At 45.1% G+C, this 18,541-nt stretch overlaps 1 protein-coding gene across 3 annotated transcripts in view; it reads left to right on the forward strand.

The window, feature by feature from the left end:
• ECPAS (Ecm29 proteasome adaptor and scaffold) overlaps nt 1-18,541 on the forward strand; it is a 74,667-nt gene that overhangs the window by 53,252 nt on the left and 2,874 nt on the right. For all 3 annotated transcript variants that reach the window (XM_065861362.2, XM_065861361.2, XM_065861363.2), the window contains 18 exons: nt 53-132; nt 891-996; nt 2,574-2,621; nt 4,494-4,615; nt 5,724-5,874; nt 6,797-6,862; nt 8,736-8,825; nt 9,280-9,346; nt 10,081-10,172; nt 10,298-10,364; nt 10,584-10,775; nt 11,701-11,909; nt 12,377-12,420; nt 12,945-13,137; nt 13,697-13,841; nt 16,328-16,433; nt 16,604-16,692; nt 17,701-17,772. In XM_065861362.2, the coding sequence (XP_065717434.1) occupies nt 53-132; nt 891-996; nt 2,574-2,621; nt 4,494-4,615; nt 5,724-5,874; nt 6,797-6,862; nt 8,736-8,825; nt 9,280-9,346; nt 10,081-10,172; nt 10,298-10,364; nt 10,584-10,775; nt 11,701-11,909; nt 12,377-12,420; nt 12,945-13,137; nt 13,697-13,841; nt 16,328-16,433; nt 16,604-16,692; nt 17,701-17,772 (1,939 nt within the window). The remainder of the gene's footprint in view (nt 1-52; nt 133-890; nt 997-2,573; nt 2,622-4,493; nt 4,616-5,723; nt 5,875-6,796; nt 6,863-8,735; nt 8,826-9,279; nt 9,347-10,080; nt 10,173-10,297; nt 10,365-10,583; nt 10,776-11,700; nt 11,910-12,376; nt 12,421-12,944; nt 13,138-13,696; nt 13,842-16,327; nt 16,434-16,603; nt 16,693-17,700; nt 17,773-18,541) is intronic.

Consider the following 18,541-nt stretch of genomic DNA (forward strand, 5'->3'; position numbering starts at 1 on the left):
AAAGGATGCATGGTTCATGCTTGTTTCATGATTTTTCCTTTTTTAAAAATAGGTTGATAAGTACATGAAGGAGATTCTTGAGGATTTGATCAGTAACCTAACCAGCAGTCTGTGGAGGATCAGAGAATCCAGGTATTGCTAGGAAAAGTAATGTATTTTCTTTGAACTTTCTTCCATTCTTCACCATAAACTTGTTAACCTGAAGAAGCTGAGGGGGAAAGAAGACACATCCTTTCATCAGGGTAGAGCCCAGGCATGTAGTCTACACTGGAAGTGTGACTCAATCTTGAAACTCTTTGCTTCATTTAGCCTGAATTTTTTTTATGACATGTAGCTTGAGCATGATACTAAACAGCATTCTCTGAAGGAGGAGTTTTCTGATAAGTTCCTGCCTATCCTTGAACCTGAAATATTGCTTAATGTTAGAAAATATTGGCAGTCTGGTGATATATGTACCTAACAGCAGGATGCCAGTCAGTATAGCATTTTTAGTAAACTTCTTTTTGTTTATTCTGGTTTGCAGTTATGCTGTGTTGAAAACTTCCATCTTAATTTCAATTCCAGTCTTTAGACGGTTTTGTTTTGTTCTTATGCTATACTTAAATAAAAAATCTGAAGCAATTTCATAACTAGAATGTTTACAATAGCAATTTTCACTACAGCAACCTTTCTCACTGTTGCCTGTTTCAGATTTCACCTGACTGGCTGAATGTTTTTTTCCATCCTAAAGGAGATGTTCTTATGACAATGTAGAGTAGGGTTTGGGGAAAATAAGGAATGTGCAGTAGTTATCTTTTTTTTTTTTTAACCATTTCCTTATATTTATAAAAGCATCTGTATGTACATTTGTCAAATACGTACACCATGTGAATAAAATTCCTTCTTTGCAGCTGTCTGGCACTGAATGACTTACTAAGAGGAAGACCTTTGGATGACATTATAGACAAGCTGCCAGAGATCTGGGAAATTCTGTTCAGAGTGCAAGATGACATTAAGGTAATGGAACTGATAACTATCCAGAATCTTCAACAGAAAGTACACTGATCAAAGTCTGAGATGTTTCACACACAGAACCACAAAATGTCAGGGATTGGAAGGGACCTCGAAAGCTCATCCAGTCCAATCCCCCTGCCGGAGCAGAACACCCAGATGAGGCTACACAGGAATGTGTCCAGGCGGGTTTGAATGTGTCCAGAGAAGGAGACTCCACAACCTCCCTGTGCAGCCTGGTCCAGTGTCTGTCACCCTCACTGAGAAGAAGTTTCTTCTCAAATTTAAGTGGATCCTCCTGTGTTCCAGTTTATACCCATTGCCCCTTTTCTTATCATTGGTTGTCAATGTTTAAAGAGAGATTGTCTGAGAAGTTTAAGCCAGTGGGAATTTTAGGTATTAAACAGACTATAAATTCAGGCTCCTTGCATTTAACATTTCCGTGCTGCCGTAGAAGTTCTTTGTGTATGTTTCTCGTGTTTTTAAGTGTTAGTTGTCATTCCTACTGTCCTTATTCTTGATGGTTCAGCACTTTTTTTCTGGATATAAAAGAATTCCTAAGGATTTGCTTAACTCTTGATTATAGGAACGTTTATTTTGGGCTGCTTTTGCGCGTAAATTAGTTACCTATATGAAGTCAGAGTCCTGAGGTCCTTCCAGGTTTGAGCAGTGTTCCCTCTGGATCCAGACTTCTCTGCTCAAGCTTAAGCAAGGCTGAGCTGTTTTCCAAAGTGTAGTGAGTGTGTGTGTGTGTGTGCGCACATGTGCATGTGTGTGCGCACATGTGCATGTGTGTGCTTGTGTTCAGAAGTGGGTTTGGGCACCAAAACCAACTGACCCATTTTACCTCAGTGTTGATGAGCCACATTAGCTTCCAAAATAGAGAAACTGCCTTCAGGCTGCCTTCTGGGAAGGATCTAATTCTTGAATTTTTCCTGGAAAACAGCTTGGGAAGGTCTGCTTGTGGCAGGCCGTATGTTTTCCAAGAACATCCTAAGATAATACCAGTCCAGGTGATTGTGTTTCAGTAGCCAGGAATATGGCTAGATACTGCTTAATTCATCAGTGCAAGTAATTGATGCATTTGGTGGATGTGTCACCTGCCACCAGAGCTGCACTAATTTTAGTGTTTGCTTTTTGTCCATCTTTCTCTAGTTCTAGGCATTTCTAGGCAACAGGCATTATACTGAGGATAGGGTAAAGCAAACCCAAAGCACTTCTTTTTGTAGTAGAAGGTTCCATTGTTTTTTGGAGGCTTGATGTTGGGTTTTATTGTTTGTTTGGCATTTTTTCTTTTGTGGAAATTTTTTGTTTTGAAAATGACGACCAATGAAATAGTATCACAGAGACAAATTTGAACAGAAGCACAGAGAACCTGATAGTGTCAGGCAGGATTATTAATGTATTTGTCATTGAGTAGACCAGATACTCTGATGGAGAAAAGCCCAAATTTCTTTCAAAGGTATTCTATTAAGCATCAGCCATTAATATAGTGTTGTCAGTACTAGCATTATTAGTTAATATGAATTATTCTATAGAATATTTTAAAATAGTAACAATGGATTGTTGACTTCTTTTTTTAGGAGACTGTGCGAAAGGCAGCAGAACTAGCCTTGAAAACTTTAAGCAAGGTAAAACTCTAATTTTTGTCATTTGCACAAGGAGACATGTGGTTTTGATGTCAAGTAATCATTCACTGTTGTGTCTGCAGGGGTGACCTGTTTATCATGACTGTTGTCTTGAAAAAGTCTCTGGTATAAGGTGCAGTTGTGATAAACAGAACAGTCCCCTAGAATGCAATCATAATAAGCTTGACCACATACTCTTCTGTACTTTTGTTGATGGTGATGAAGTTCTGCTGCTTGAGGATAATGTAATGTAATGTTATGTTCTATACAACCAAGGGAGGGATAAAATGAACTTATTTTTTTCTTTTGATGTCCTTTTGTTCACCACTTTGGGGTGGGATTTAAAGAAACTTGCTGTAAATTCAGCAGTTGACCAAGCACAACTGATGTAGTTGACTGAGCCCAGTGGAACCTTACTGGTGTGAAACAATCCAATCTGGACTTCCCACTCTGGTGCTGTTACTGACACAAGATTTTTTGGGTGTAGTATCATAGAATGTCCTGAGTTGGAAGGCACCCACAAGGCTCATGAAGTCCAACTCCTGTCCCTGCACAGGACAGCCCTACAGTTCACATCATGTGTCTGAGGACATTGTCCAGTCCCTTCTTGAACACTGTCAGGCTTGGGGCCGTGACACTTCCCTGGGGAGCCTGTTCCAGTGTCCAGCACCCTCTGGGTGAAGAACCTTTTCCTAATGTCCAACCTGAACCTCCCCTGGCACATCTTCCTGCTGTTCCCTTGGGTTCTGTCACTGGTCACTAAAGACCTGGCCCTCATCTTCCCCTTGTGAGGAAGCTGTAGCTGCCATGAGGTCTCCTCTCAGTCTCCTCTTCTACAAGTTGAACAAACCAAGTGACTTTAGCCGTTCCTCATATGGCTTCTGCACCAAACCCTTCACCAACTTTGTAGCCTCCTCTGGACACTCTCCAGTAGCTTTATACCCTTTTTACCCTGTGCTGCCCAGCCCTGCACACAGTGCTGCAGGTGAGGCCGCACCAGTGCAGAGCAGAGCAGGACAATCCCCTCCCTGCCCGGCTGGCGATGCTGTGCTGGATGCACCAGGACACGGGTCCCTCTTGGCTGCCAGGGACACTGTTGGCTTGTGTTCAACTTGCTCTTAACCAGAACCCTCAGATCCTTCTCCGCAGAGCTGCTCTCCAGCATCTCGTCCCCCAGTCTGTATGTACAGCCAGGGTTGCTGTGTCCCAGGTGCAAAATCTGACACTTGCCCTTGTTGAATTTCACGTGGTTGGTGAGTGCCCAGTTCTCCAATTTATTCAGATCCCTCTGCAGGGCCCCTCTGCCCTGGAGAGTGTCAACAGCTCCTCCAGTAGTGCACATATTACTTAATATTTTGTTTGATGTTTCTCTAAAAGAGTCACATTGGTGGAAGTGGAAACAGATCTTAAGAGCTGTGTTTGAAATCACAGATTTCTCAATGCACACAGCATGACTTTTCAATGGCATGAGTGGTCATCTGGTCCTAAAACATTGTTGCAATTGCAGATTCTGTTGTGTTCTGGGACTTGCTGCCCTGCCTCACGGAATGGTTGAATCCGTGTGGCTGAGATAGGCTGTCCCTCAGCTGAGAGGTGATTTGATCCGTCTCTTCACCCAGATGCAGATCAAGGCCTACTGGGCTCTGAATTTGACTTCTCTGGAAGCTGACTGCAACTGAAATTCCTTTTAGGAGTGTGGCTTGGGGCATAAGTACCTCCTGGAGAGGACAGTGAAGATGTACCAAAGCCAGGGTTTGACCATGAGCAGTTGTGCTGGTTGCTGTTGGCTTCTTCTGTCTGATGGAGAAGGTGCTTTTGTGTAATCTGGTCAGGAGATTTGTACATTGTGCAACACTGATTCTGATGTGTCCCCAGGTCTGTGTAAAAATGTGTGATCCCTCTAAAGGAGCAACAGGTCAGAAGACTATAGCGGTGTTGCTCCCTTGCCTGCTAGACAAAGGAATCGTAAGCACAGTTGCTGAAGTCCGATCTCTGAGGTTAGTTCTGCGTCGTGTAAGTTCCCTGGGGGTCGGGTCATGATTTGTCCCAGAGACCCAACTTATCCACCTGAGTTGTTGAATGTTGTGTTTGAAGTGACAAGTTTCTCCCCTGAACAGCCTTCCTGCTGAGTCCTTGCTCAGACAGCAGCCTGGGGAACTCTGCCTGTCTTCTGGGGGCATCTGGCCACTACACAAATGCCCAGATTTGATTCCCAGCAGGAAGTTCTTTTCTCCCTGTACAGCTGGCAAACTGATCTGCAAGCAGTTTGTTGCACTTGAGGCTGTCCTTCAGGACTGGCATCCCCCTTCTGCTTGTAAACAAAAAATCCCACGATAGTTCTTGAAACAGCCAGGTCTTATTTCATGACTGGTTGTCAGTAATGACAGTTCACATCCCAGAAGAAACTGCATTTGGTCACACTGTTCAAATACATTCTATGTCACGTAATGGTTCGATGTCCCTTGATGTGTAAGGACTTCATATGCTTGTCACTCTGTGACCTTGTTTATTCCTTCATTTGCTTGAGAGACAGAAAAGCTGGAAAATGCAGACCTGGATTGTAGCTGGTCTTTGCAAAAAATAATTATCCAGGAAGGTTATAAAACTCCTAACAAATTATAGTGTATATTTCTTGAATGTTTTCATCCCTTTTGAAGATATGAAAACACTTTTTCAAAATGCAGCCTGAAACGTGGTCATTCTGAAACTGACAAGTGGGATTTGAACAGATCCTTGTAATTTGTTTTTTTCTTGGGCAGAGACAATGGATGTCTCTGGAGTGACTTTGTGCAGCACTTCTTTAAAACATGAAGGTGTGCTGTTTCTTCATACATCTGTCTGTAGTACTACCTTCTTGTGCATTCCCTTTGTGATACCCTGGCCAAAGTAATCAATGTCTGTGCAAAGCATAGCATCAGTTGGAAGCTCAGGGCTAAAGTATGATTTTGCTTAAGCAGAAAAATACACTGATTTTTGTTTGCAGGTAGATTTATATTGGTATATCTGAGATTGGGATTGGCCTTTTTGTTTGTGCTGCACTAGAGCAGACCAGAGAGATTTTTCAGCTATATATGTGTGTTGACCTTCCCTTTGATCTTTTTCCAGCATTAACACTCTTGTGAAGATCAGTAAAAGTGCTGGGTCTATGCTGAAACCTCATGCACCAAAACTTATCCCGGCCCTGTTGGAATCCCTGAGTGTGCTGGAGCCTCAAGTCCTCAATTATTTGAGTCTTTGTGCAACAGATCAGGAGAAAGTAAGTGCAATTGTGGTGGGAAAGTATCAACAGAACAGAGATAACAAAAGAATTAAGCTCATTCAGTGAACAGAAGAGTAGCAGATTTGGTTGAGAGGTGTTCAAACATGGAAAGAGAAATAACTAATAAATTGCTAAAAGATGTTTGGTCATCGGAATATGGCTGGTCAAATGTTGGGTTTTTTTGAAGGGTTGGATTTTTTTTTTCACTCACTAGACCACGTATTTCAGAAAGTGAAGAACAATCTTAGTAAGAACTGTTGTTAAATATCACTTCACCTCCATGTACAACTGTGAAATAGGTGAAGAAAGCGTTTGTAATAATTATCTGGAATGCACCTGTGCTGTCAAACTTCACTGCTGCTTTTCCCAGGGGATTAACTGCAGGACTCCCTATAACATAAATTAGAAGGTGTGCTGGAGGTGGATGTTGTTAGCACTGTGCCCTTTAATCTCTCTCGAAGAACCATATTGATCAGTAGTAGTCTTCTGGGAAATTGACTGAAATCCACGGTTCGGAAGCAAATTTAGCCAGTTTCGTTATGAGAAGGGAAAGGGCTCAAACTCTGCCCTTTGCAAACAAAAAAAAGAATGAACAATAGGTCAGAGTGGGACTTACTTTTTCTCTCACTCTCTTTCTCTCTCTTTCTGTCTTTCCTTTTCCTTCCTTCTTTCTCTTTATTTCTTTCCTTCATTTTTCTTCTTTTATTTTTTCCTTTATTTTTTCTGTTTCCTCGATGTCAGCATCTACCTCTGAAAGAGAGACATTCCGAGTCTGTGAACATAATTAATTTCAGTCTGCATGCATCTGAAATTGATATTGGTTTGAGTTTATAAGATAGTGAGTTATAGCTGACGTTGCCCTTCCCACTGTTTTATATTGAGTTTACTCTTCATTTTGGTTTTTTTTTTTCCTTTTCAGACTGCAATGGATAGTGCCAGACTTAGTGCTGTCAAGTCGTCTCCCATGATGGAAACTATTAACATGGTAAGTACTTGGTTCAGAAGGGCACCAGTGTAAGCTATGTTGTAGCAGAATAGGAATCAAAGTGTGAGCTTGACAGAATACCTCTTCAGGGTTCATTCTGTCATCACATCTCCATGTGGTTGTCTGTCCCCTTTCTTCTTCACATACTGACTTCTTTAATTCTGTTGCCGCAGCTTGCCACTCACATCACTTGTAAACAACCTTGGCTCCATTTGGAGCCAGATGCGTTGTTTCTCCACCTGAAGACCTGCCTGCTTTGATGAAGCACATCTTTCAAGTGGTTTTGTTTGGATGGAGACTCAGCTGGTTCTGGATTATGCTAGCTGCCTGTTCTCTTCATCTCTAGCCTACAATTCCACAATCACCTTCTCAACTGGACCTCCCACTGATGATAGTCATTGTTTTTAAGGCACAGATGCTGTCCAACTATTGCTTTGTGGTGCCTTAGATATCCCTACCTGGACCTTGCTGGTGCTTTGGTGGTGGGAGTTTGAGAGAAAAAGCTGATATCACTGAAAGCACTGTCAGCAGCTGGTGTTTGGCACCATAGTTTCCTGAAGTTGCTGATGCCCAGACACCATGCTGCAGGGTCCGTCCTGGCAGAACTCCCTTCCCTCTGTAAGAGCCTCTCTCTTCCCAAAAATAAGCCCCCTTTTTGTCTGCTCGGACGCTACACACAGCCAGGGGCATGCGAGCAGACAGGGAGTGTGAACGCTGAGCAAGTTTTAGGAGAAGCATAGACACCAGAGCTGTTCTTTATTTCCTGCCCTTATGGAAAAGTAACAACAGCAAGCCCTCCTGTACAGAACAGCATGTGGAGCTGCGTTTTGGTGTCAAGTGGAGCGATCTCTATAAATAGCGTGTAAAGCAGCTGGGAATGAAAGGCTCCTTGTAAAAGTGTCCTGGTTGCCACTGGGCAGGCTGCAGCAGCTGCTGCTGTCCCTCCTCCAGGCCCTGCCTCTGCCCTGCCAGCCTTTGGGGATGGCTGTGCTGCCCTGGGTGATGCTTGGGGTTTCCTAGGGAAGGGGAGATATAGTATAGCTTCCCTGGAGTAACGTGGAGATGTCTTGGTTTATAAGCAACCTTCTCTCTGTTCCTCTACATTCTGGGGCTGGCTGGGAGATTATATCATTGGATGGGATATAATGAATTATTCCCTTCGCCATACCAGTGCAGAAGGGGGAAGTGACAGCAGATCTGACTTCTGAAGCTCAAGAGAGTGTTACTTTCAGTTAGTGTGTGATTCTTGAATTTGCTAGAGGATGGATCTCCCTTCTGCAGACAGTGTGCTACACAGAGTGCTGAAAACCTGGGGCTTTCTCTTTTGCCAGGTGGCGTTTTAGGCATAGGAGATTAGAAATTATACCAATAAAAACTCTCTTTTACCTCTGTGTCATTTATTCCGCTTGTTTATCTTGACCAGTTTAAGAATGTCTTCGAGTCGGTTCATTTCTTTCTCTAGTTTGGATATGTTACTGCTTCAGGGTTTCATACGACGGGCAGAATGCTGCTTTTTCCTGAGATACGCAAACCTTTGCATCCCTTTCCCTCCCCAAAACAAGTCCTTGCTAGTGTGTTACTTTCAGCTTTCTAAATAGTTGGAGTGCAGGCGTGCATCTGTTCCAGGAAATTATAATTTTAGTGGGGTCAGCTTAGCATAGAAGTAGGATAGGAGAGTCTGTATGCGGTAGAAACCACTTTGTGGTGCCTTTTTCCCACCATTTGGCAACCTCTCAGGATTCAGCTGAAGACCAGCACACAGAGCTGGGGCAGGCCTCAACTGGAAGCTGGACCAGTTTAAGTCTGCCACTCTTATCTTTCTTTATTCTTTTTCTTTTTTTTTTTTTAATCCCCATCTCTTGCCTTTCCCTAGAGTTTGCAGTATTTGGATGTGTCCGTCCTGGGTGAGCTGATTCCTCGGCTGTGTGAACTGATCAAAAGTGGAGTAGGCCTTGGCACAAAGGTATGTCTGGGATTTTAATAGTTCATTTGGAAATAGAGAAGGGAACACAGTGCAATGCCATTGTAAATACTGTTCTTTTGACTGTCTCTTTTAAAGTGACAGCTTGGGCTCATTCATACTGTAGTCATTTGACATCTGGGTCACACACCGCCTGCATTACCTGTGATTTCCTGAGTGTGTGCTGCCTGAACGCCCCTGGGCTACACAGCCACTGTACTCTGTGACACTAGAGTGCAGAAGGTTGTCTTTGGTAGCTGTAAATCCTTCAGGACCATGGATCCTCAGTGTGGGTCCCAGTAACTTTTTCACTTCCTAATTCATTCCCGTCATTCATTTGTTACAAAATGTTTTGTGCTTCTACCCAGTGCATATAGCACTGCAGCAAGTATTAACAGTAATAACCAGGGGCTAATATTGTTTTGTCTTACCTTTGTTTACTGTTGCAATCTTCCAGGGAGGCTGTGCCAGTGTAGTTGTGTCCTTAACCACACAGTGTCCTCAGGACTTAACACCTTATTCAGGTGAGGTTTCTTTCTAGTGTCAGGTTTTAAAGGTGCTTTTTGTTGCTGTTCTATACGTAGCATTTCCTCCCTGTTGACCCTTGATTTTATTACAAGAATGATCTTTATGTGTTTATTTTCCAGAGAGCTGTTTGAAGTTGCCTTGTGTGTGTGAGACTGGCATGCTGGGGGTGGGTCCCAGGGATGTTAAATACCTCATCAAATTGGAAGAGGCAGAGGAAGGAGTTGAGGGAACTCACTAGCACTTAGCAGGAACAGATGGAAATATTTCTAGACTGTGTTGCAGCAGACTAACAATGTGGGTGTTAGTGCATCACTGTCAATAAGCACTTGTTCCTTCAGCTTGGGCTATGGGTGAACCATAAACAGGGCCTTTGCTTCCTTGGGTCTTAATCTTCCCTTTACAGTTTATTGTGATTTGATACTAGAAAGGTCATGTTTCTGTTGTAAGACAGAAGTAAAGCTGAAAGCATGATCAGCTGGGGTGCACACGTCACAGGAACGTTACCAGTCAAGGTGTGCAGGCTGAGGCTGGCAAAACACAAGTTTCTGCTTAGCCTTGCTGTGTTATGCTGTGCACTTGTTTTAACATCAGAACCAGAGAGACATAACCCTGCAAACATGTGACGAAAAATGCGTAAATTCGAACAATCTAATCAAATGCAGGCTATTGTAGTTCTTGCTGCAGCAATAAAAACATGATACTTGTGATAAAGGAAAGTCTCTTCCAACAGGCAAACTTATGAGTGCTTTGCTTAGTGGTCTGACTGATCGCAACAGCGTGGTACAGAAGTCTTTTGCCTTTGCTATGGGGCATCTAGTCCGGGTGAGTTGGAGTTTGAGATCGTTTTAAGTTTTTTGTTGTTGGTTTGTTTGGTTTTGGTTTTTTGCTTTGTTGCTGTTGTTTTTTCTCGAAGCATTTGAGTGATTTGAGTCTCTCCCGTGTTACAGACTGCCCGGGACAGTAGTGTTGAGAAGCTGCTGCACAAACTCAGCAGTTGGTACTTGGAAAAGGAAGGTATGTTGCTTTTGTGGTGTTCAGTTACAGAATACAGGGCAGAAAAGGTTCCTAGTGCTAAGAAAACAGATTTCTGTACTGTGATGCTAGGCTGGATAATTCCCATGCATCATTATACCATGCTATGCATTCCTGTGCTTCCCAAGAAGCAGACCAAGCCGATAAAAGAAAATTCTCCTTCCCAGTCATAACGTGTGATTGACTATTTTTCTCCTTCAGAGCCAATTTACAGAACAGGCTGTGCTTTAACTGTGCATGCTATGGGACGCTACAGTCCAGATGTAGTGAAGAACCATGGCAAACACGTGCTGCCATTGGCTTTTCTTGGCATGCATGAGGTTACCGATGAAGAGAAGGGAGAGAAAGAGAATTCTGCACTGTGGACTGAAATTTGGCAGGAAAATGTGCCTGGTAAGTTTCGCTAAGACTGGTAAAAACTTTCTGGTAAGCATGGGGCAAGCCATATCATGCTTTCGGGAATTCCATTTTGGAAATACAGAGTTCTCATGGTGAGATTTATTAAGCTTTTGTCCATTTTCTTCCTTGCTAAAGATGTCCTGTATGAGTTTCGGGTTAGTAGGTTAGCTTCTCTGTGGCTATTTAAAATAATTACAGAGATGTTGATTGCTGGGGATACACAGACACAGTAGGAGAAGTATTTTAAGATTATGAGGCACTGAATGCCATTGTGATATTGCCATGATTGTGATGCAGACAGCTGGATGTCTTTGGAAATCTTGATGCCAGACTTTGAGAGCTGCTACACCCTCTGAAGTTACAGGGGACTTTGACCTGTGTTTCAGGTTGGAGATCTCTCTGGTCGTGCATGTAGTTTTAACCTCAGTGAATTAATCTACACTGTAGAAGGGCTATTTTGCCTTGCTTTCTGTCTGTAGAGGAGATCTGGATGCATGGTGAAATGCTTTTGCAGGCTGATTCTCTGACCTGATTTCAGAGCTGGTCCCTTAATCACCAGATTACTTTTCTGGAGTTTCAGAAAGGAGCTGCAGAAATGTTTCCCAGTGACCTGTTCTTGCCAAAATAAAGTTATATTCCTTAGAAACAATCTAACACGTTGTCTAGTGTCTGCTGTATGGAAAGACTGAGATGAGCTTTTTGTCTGGATGTTTGCTAAAGATTTTCTGTGGAAGCACCTTGAAAACAGAACCCATCTTCAGTCTGTCTGGGAGGAATTCTTCACCCTTTTACCTGAAGTAGGCCTTGCTGATATGTTTCATCACAAAAAAAAAAAAAAATCTGTAACAACCTTTTTTAATAAGATGAGATTTTTGTTATTTTGTGGCAGAATTACAGTTTTCCTCTGTTTGACATGCAGGTACTCAGGGTGGCATCAGACTGTATATGCAGGAGTTGATAACCATTACGCAGAAGGCTCTCCAGTCCCAGTCCTGGAAGATGAAATCCCAGGGAGCAGCTGCCATGGCATCAGTTGCCAAACAGACGGGCTCCCTGGTGCCGCCGCACCTGGGAATAGTGCTCTCCGCACTGCTGCAGGGCCTGCCAGGGAGAACCTGGACTGGCAAGGTAAGAAAGGAACATGGATCACTGTGAGCACCAGCATGCAGCCCTCGAGCCAGGACATGCAATGTTCTGTGCTGCAGAGCAGCATCTGTAGGAACTCTGGCTTAGGGAATATGACTTTTGGCCTGCATGTAGCCAATAGAAAAATGACAGGGAAGGTAAGTAGGTGGCATTCAGATTGCTTTAAGAGTTGGGATCCCACTTAGACTACTTCTGCTACGCCATGTTGTGGCCTTGAGGAACACTGTCTTGTGCTCAGTGGCACTGCAAGGCCCCTTCTACTACCAGATCAGTGCAGGTGGAAAGCCAAGTCCTCTGCAGCTTCTCCAGTGGGAGTGGCCAGAGAGAGAAATTGATTGTTTAGACTGGTGGCATCGGTGTATTTCCCCACAAAGGTTTCTCCTGTGCAGCAGGATGGTGCTGTTTGGCTGTGCAGCATTTCTCAGTGATTTCTCTTTTACTCATTGCAGGAGGAGCTGTTAAAGGCCATTGACAGTGTCGTCTCTGCATGCAAGTAAGTGTCTTGAAAGAGGTGGTACCCTCAGGATCTGGAATCTCAAAAAGGAGGTTGTTGCACAGTGTTGTTGCTGTTGGGTGCTAAGGAGACTCGAGAAAATTATGAACACCCTCCGAATCAACCATCAGCATGTGGGGAGTCTTTGTCCACTCACTTGTCAATATGCGGGTCACTGATGAGAGCTGGGAGGGACAAGTGATGCTTCAGAGGGATCTGCAGAGGTAAATGATAAATGGGCAAGTAGGAGGATGTTGAGAAGGTGGAATTGCTAAGAAAGAAAAGACTGAGGGAAAAGAGAAGAAGACATAGAAGTGAGAGAAGGAAAGTACATCGGAAGCATACGAGGAAAGACAGGAAAGAAAAACAGAACAGACAATAGAAGAAGAGCACTGGAGTGTAACTTCAGTTATAATTGTTGGTAGGGAGCCCTGTGCCTGGAATTGCTTCCTTTCTGTGGGAAGGGAGGCATTTGGAGAGGGATTAATGTGGGTCTGATAGTTCCTGTATGCCTTGTGTTTCAGTGCAGAGCTGCAGAAGTCAGTGCCTGGCCAGCCCACTGTCGATGATATTGTCCAGGCTGTCCTGAAAGAATGTCGGAAAGAGAACCTGAAGTATAAGATGGTGGCCCTGCGCTGTGCAGCTGGGCTGCTGCAGGCAACGCAGGAAGACCGGTTCCAGGAGCTGGCAGATATCGTCTTTCCCATGATAAAGAAGGTGACAGTCCAGCTTCTTGAATTTTCCCTCTTTCAAAATGAAACACTCAAGTGGCGGCACTTGGGCTGATGCTGTTACGTACAAACCCCACACTCAACCAGATCCTTGGGGCTGGATACCAGACCACTGATGAGCCCTGGGGTGGTTGTATCTGTGCTACCCAAATTCTGGACTCGCCCAGCTGTGCAGAGTGCTTCCTGCAGTGTCCAGCATTGCCACAATACAGAATTAAAAGTTAATTCCTGGCTGTTCTACAGGCAGCAGGGGACTCCTGGGAAGCTGTGCAGAGTGCTTCTGTTTACTATCTGCAGTGTTTCGCAGCTCTGCAAGTGGGACTGCTGTAGCACGGGGAGATGTTTGGGTGCAAGGACACTGAGCATGCTGGGCACTTCTGCAGGCTGCCAGTAGCACCAGGGCTACCGGTGGCCCGGGTCACCTGTGCTCCCTCTGTGTGGGGCACTGACTGGGTACAAACTGTGAGGGAAGGCAGTTGCACTGAAGTGTGTCTGTCCTGTCCTCATCCCTGTGTCCATCATACCTTCCCCCTTGGCCTCCACAGAACTCTCTTGAGAGCACAAGCACGGGTTTACCAAAGCATGATGAAGAGGACGAGGACATGAGGGAGAAAGAGGTGCAGATGGAGTCCCTGATCTGTGCCTTCGAGACCCTGGGCAAAGCCTGGCCAAGGAGCCCAGAGACACAACGTAAGTCAGCTAATGGTGTGCAGAGTGAACTTTCTCTGCTCAAACTATTTCACAGAATCACAGAATGTTAGGGATTGAAGGGACCTTGAAAGATCATCTAGTCCAATATCCCTGCTGGAGCTGGAACACCCAGATGAGGTTACACAGGAAGGTGTCCAGGCAGGTCCTGAGTGCCTCCAGAGTAGGAGACTCCACAACCCCCCTGGGCAGCCTGTTCCAGTGTCTGTCACCCTCACTGAGAAGAAGTTTCTTCTCAAATTTAAGTGGAACCTCTTGTGTTCCAGTTTGTACCCGTTACCCCTTGTCCTATCATTGGTTGTCACCGAGAAGAGCCTGGCTCCATCCTCTTGACACTCACCCTTTATATTAATGAGGCCACCCCTCAGTCTCCTCTTTTCCAGGCTAAACAGCCCCAGCTCCCTCAGCCTTTCCACGTAAGGGAGATGCTCCACTCCCTTCATCATCTTTGTTGCCCTGCACTGGACTCTCCAGCAGTTCCCTGTCCTTCTGGAACTGAGGGGCCAGAACTGGACACAATATTCCAGCTGTGGTTTCACCAGGGCAGAGTAGAGGGGAAGGAGAACCTCTCTCGACCTACTGACTACCCCCATTTCTAATACACTCCAGGATGCCATTGGCCTTCCTGGCCACAAGGGCACAGTGCTGACTCATGGTCATCCAGCTGTCCCTTGGGACCCCCAGGTCCCTTTCCCCTACACTGCTGTCTAACAGATTGTTCCCCAACTTATAGTGGAACCTGGGGTTGTTCCTACCCAGATGCAAGACTCTACACTTGCCCTTGTTATATTTCATTAAATTTTTCCCTGCCCAACTCTCCAGCCTGTCCAGGTCTCTGGATGGCAGCACAGCCTTCTGGTGTGTCAGCCACTCCTCCCAGCTTGGTGTCATCAGCAAACTTGCTGACAGTGCACCCTATTCCCTCATCTAAATAATTGATTAATATTGAATAATGCAGGCCTCAGTACTGACCCCTGAGGCACTCCACTAGATACAGGCCTTCAACTGGACTCTGCCCTATTAACCACAACTCTGTGGCTTCTTCCCTTCAACCAATTCGCCGTCCACCTCACTACCCGATCATCCAGACCACACTCCCTCAGTTTAGCTGTGAGGATGCTGTGGGAGACTGTGTCAAATGCCTTACTCAATCAAGGTAGATCACGTCCACCACTTCTGCCATCATCTATCCATCTTGTTATGTCCTCATAAAAGGCAATGAGGTTGGTAGGCACAACTTGCCCTTGGTGAAGCCATGTTGACTGCCCCTAATGACCCTCTTATCCCTGATATGCCTTGAGGTGGCACCAAGGATAAGTTGTTCCATCAGTTTCCCAGGGATGGAGGTGAGGCTGATCGATCTATAGTTACCCGGGTCCTCCTTCTTGCCCTATTTGAAGACTGGAGTGCCATTTGCTTTCCTCCAGTCCTCAGGCACCTCTCCCATTTCCCAAGTCTTGGCAAAGATGATGGAGAGTGGTCGTCAATGACCTCAGCCAGCTCCCTCAGCTCCCGCGGGTGCATCCTGTCCGGACCCATGGATTTATGGATGTCCAGATTGCCTAACTGCTCCCTAACCCAGTCCTCATCAACCGAGGCAAACTCCTCCATTGCCCTGAGTTCCTCTGGGGCCTCAGCAATACAGGGCTCCTCAGGACAGCTTCTGGCAGAGTAGAAAGAGACAAAGAAGGCGTTCATTAACTCTGCCTTCTCTGTATCTTCAGTCACCAGGGCACCCACCTCGTTCATCAGTGGGCCCACGTTGCCTCTGGTGTTAGTTTTATCTGCCACATATTTGAAAAAGCTCTTTCTGTTGTCCATGACCCCTCTCACCAGCTTTAATTCTAAGGAGGCCTGAGCTTTCCTAGTTGCCTCCGTACACCCTCTATCAACAGCCTTATATTCTCCCCAAGTGGCCAGCCCCTCCTTCCATGATCTATAAACTCTTCTCTTCCACTTGAGCTTACCCAGCAGCTCCCTGTTTAACCACGCAGGTCTCCTGGCTGCCTTCCTTGACTTCCTTTCCTCTTAAAACTAAAAGGGGGAGGAGGGAGGGAGGGACGTGGAGATCAGAGAGGCTTGTGAGGACTGTGGAGGCACACAGAATGCCTGAGGTGACTTGCCTATCAAAAGCAGCCTAGTTTTGCTGCTCACATGTACGTTTGCATCAACACTGGTACAAGGCGGAGGAACTATTTATATCTGAAAAAAATAAACAAACGAACAGGTTGCTTTTATTGGCATGCCAGAATGTGTAATGCAGCTGTTTAACCTCCAGTGTTCATTAATGAAAGTGTTGATGTGGAGAAGATTTTCAGAGTCACTTGCTACAGGATGTTGATTTGGTCATACACAGTGACTAGACTCTTGTCACTTGGGGAAAAGCACAAGGAACACCTGGGAGACAGAGCACGAAGTGTTTCCTGCTGCCGCTCCCCTGGTAACACGACATCCTTGTTTTTCTGTAGGTTGCTATCGCCAAGAGTTTTGCAAGTTAATGTGTGACCGTCTGAAACTCAGCACATGGAAAGTGCAGCTCGGAGTGCTACAAGCCATGAGCGCTTACTTTCAAGGGTAATTCTCCTTTCTGCAGTCCACTTAGGTGATGCTTCTTTTCTTTGTTGCTTCAAAGTGTTTAGTGAAATTAAGGATGACACTGGATTCTCGGAAGAAGTCAAGCAGACTTCTGTCCCAGTGGTGTGGTGTTTTTCCCTGTGTCTTGATGGTGTTTTTGCATTTGACAGGCTAATGCTGTTTGACCAGGAGCACTCAGATCCTGTGGCTTTGACAGAAATACTGTTGGAAACGTGTTCATCTATCACACATTCTTTAGGTAAATGGACTTTTCCTTGTTCGTGGTCAATGATTAATTTCTTGTTAATACATTTTTCTGTGGGGGTTGGCTGGTAGAGGAAGTGCAGAATAAGCATAAACTGTCAGAGGTAACATCTTGTCCTTCCTTGCACTGTGCTACAGTAATTCTGATCTTGCAGTAGCTGTTGAAGACAGTTCTGTGCAGGGTACTGTGTACAGAGAAGTAAATTCCTCTGATGCAAGAGAGTTTTGAAAGGGGAGGGAGAGCCAGGCAGCAGACTCCTCTTACGAGTGCAGATTGGAAACGTAGCAGTTTTCTCCAGGCTTTGAGGCAGTTCGTGCTCTCCCTGAACAGGGCACCCTTGGGGATATAAGTGCTACGTGTGTAATGTTGCCAGGCAGGGGACTGTTTGTGACTGTGGTAGCGAGTGTTCCCACTTGTCCAGTGACCCTAACAGTGCCACGCACCTGCATGCGGCTCGTTTCTGGTATGCCTAAAGGCAGCACCTACTTCACAGCTGGCTACCAATCCAGAGACCCCTTTGGGGAAAGTTTAACTATGAATGCTCCTGGACCAAGTCCTTAACAAGATTTTAGCTCAGGAGACAAAATAACTTTTTGTGAGCATCTTGTGCTTGATGTCATAAAGTTTATGTACCCTCACTTAATGCTACTTGTTAAAACCTGGATGATTTATAGCCATACAGCTCACCAAAGGAGTTGTCTCTTATGCACAGAAGTTGTCTGTGATGACACTGTACCTATGCCAGCCTTGTTCCCTTTCAACATGTGTAAGGAGCAGTAGCGCTGTGGTAAATAGCACAGGCGACATACAAGGTTTAATCGACTTCTCAGCCGCTGGTTGGTCACTTTCCGCCATTCAGATGTAACTGCCAGCACAAATGAGGACAGTGAGCCGTGCTAATGTGGTCCGGAGACTACGGTGGTGGCTGCTTTTTGTACAGTGTGCCTGCAGTTCTCAATGTGGTTGTGGGATTTTTTTTTGTTTTTTTTTTAAATCCCTTAGAAAACAAAAGCTACACGTCCATAAGAACAGAAGCTTTGTCTGTGATACAGCTGCTGCTTACCAAACTGCAAGGTGAGACTTTTGCTTGCCACCTGAGAGAGCCACTGACGGGTGAAGAAGGCACCTGGCTGTGTGGCCAGGAGCCCTGGAGAGGTAAAATTACCTCTGCCTGCAGCACTGGGTGGTTTTGGGGCAGTTGGGACTTGAGTTCTGTGCTCGATCACTCGGGAAACATGGAGAGGGCTTGAAGTAACTGTGGATAAAGTCAAGATCTGAAGTACTGTTGGATATTCCTTGGGTGAGGAAAATGGCTGTGTAGTCTGGTTCTGTATTATGTGCAAGCTCCATAGACGGAGGAACTCCTGTTTCTGTAGAAGAGTTATTTTTTACCCTTTTAGTGCCAAGTTTAATTCCTCATTGTTAATTTAGCATTTAAGCCTTGCAGAATTAACTTCAGAGAACGAGTCTGCTTAGGTATCAAGGTCATACATGTCTGCAGTCGTTCTGCAGCAATCTTTCCTTTGGATTTCTGCTATGCAGTTCATGTTTCCTTTATTCTAGCAAAGTTCTTGTTACATTACATGAAGCAGTTGTGAAGTGGGAAACATTTGGTTCTTCAGGCCCTTGTTTTCACATCTTGGAGGCTTAGACTGTCAAGCCTAATCTAAACAGGCACAGCTCCCTGTGCAGGAGGCAGCACATGCAGCAGAGTGTCAGCTGAATGTGCCTCCTCCTGGAAGCACAGTACAGCCTGCAAGTGAAATGCTGAAGCATTCGCTCAGCCTGTCTGGGGATGGAGGTGGGGTCTTGGATTTTTTTTTGCATTCTGGTATTCGTGACC

Source organism: Patagioenas fasciata, chromosome Z (assembly GCF_037038585.1).
Source record: "Patagioenas fasciata isolate bPatFas1 chromosome Z, bPatFas1.hap1, whole genome shotgun sequence".
Lineage (NCBI taxonomy): Eukaryota > Metazoa > Chordata > Aves > Columbiformes > Columbidae > Patagioenas > Patagioenas fasciata.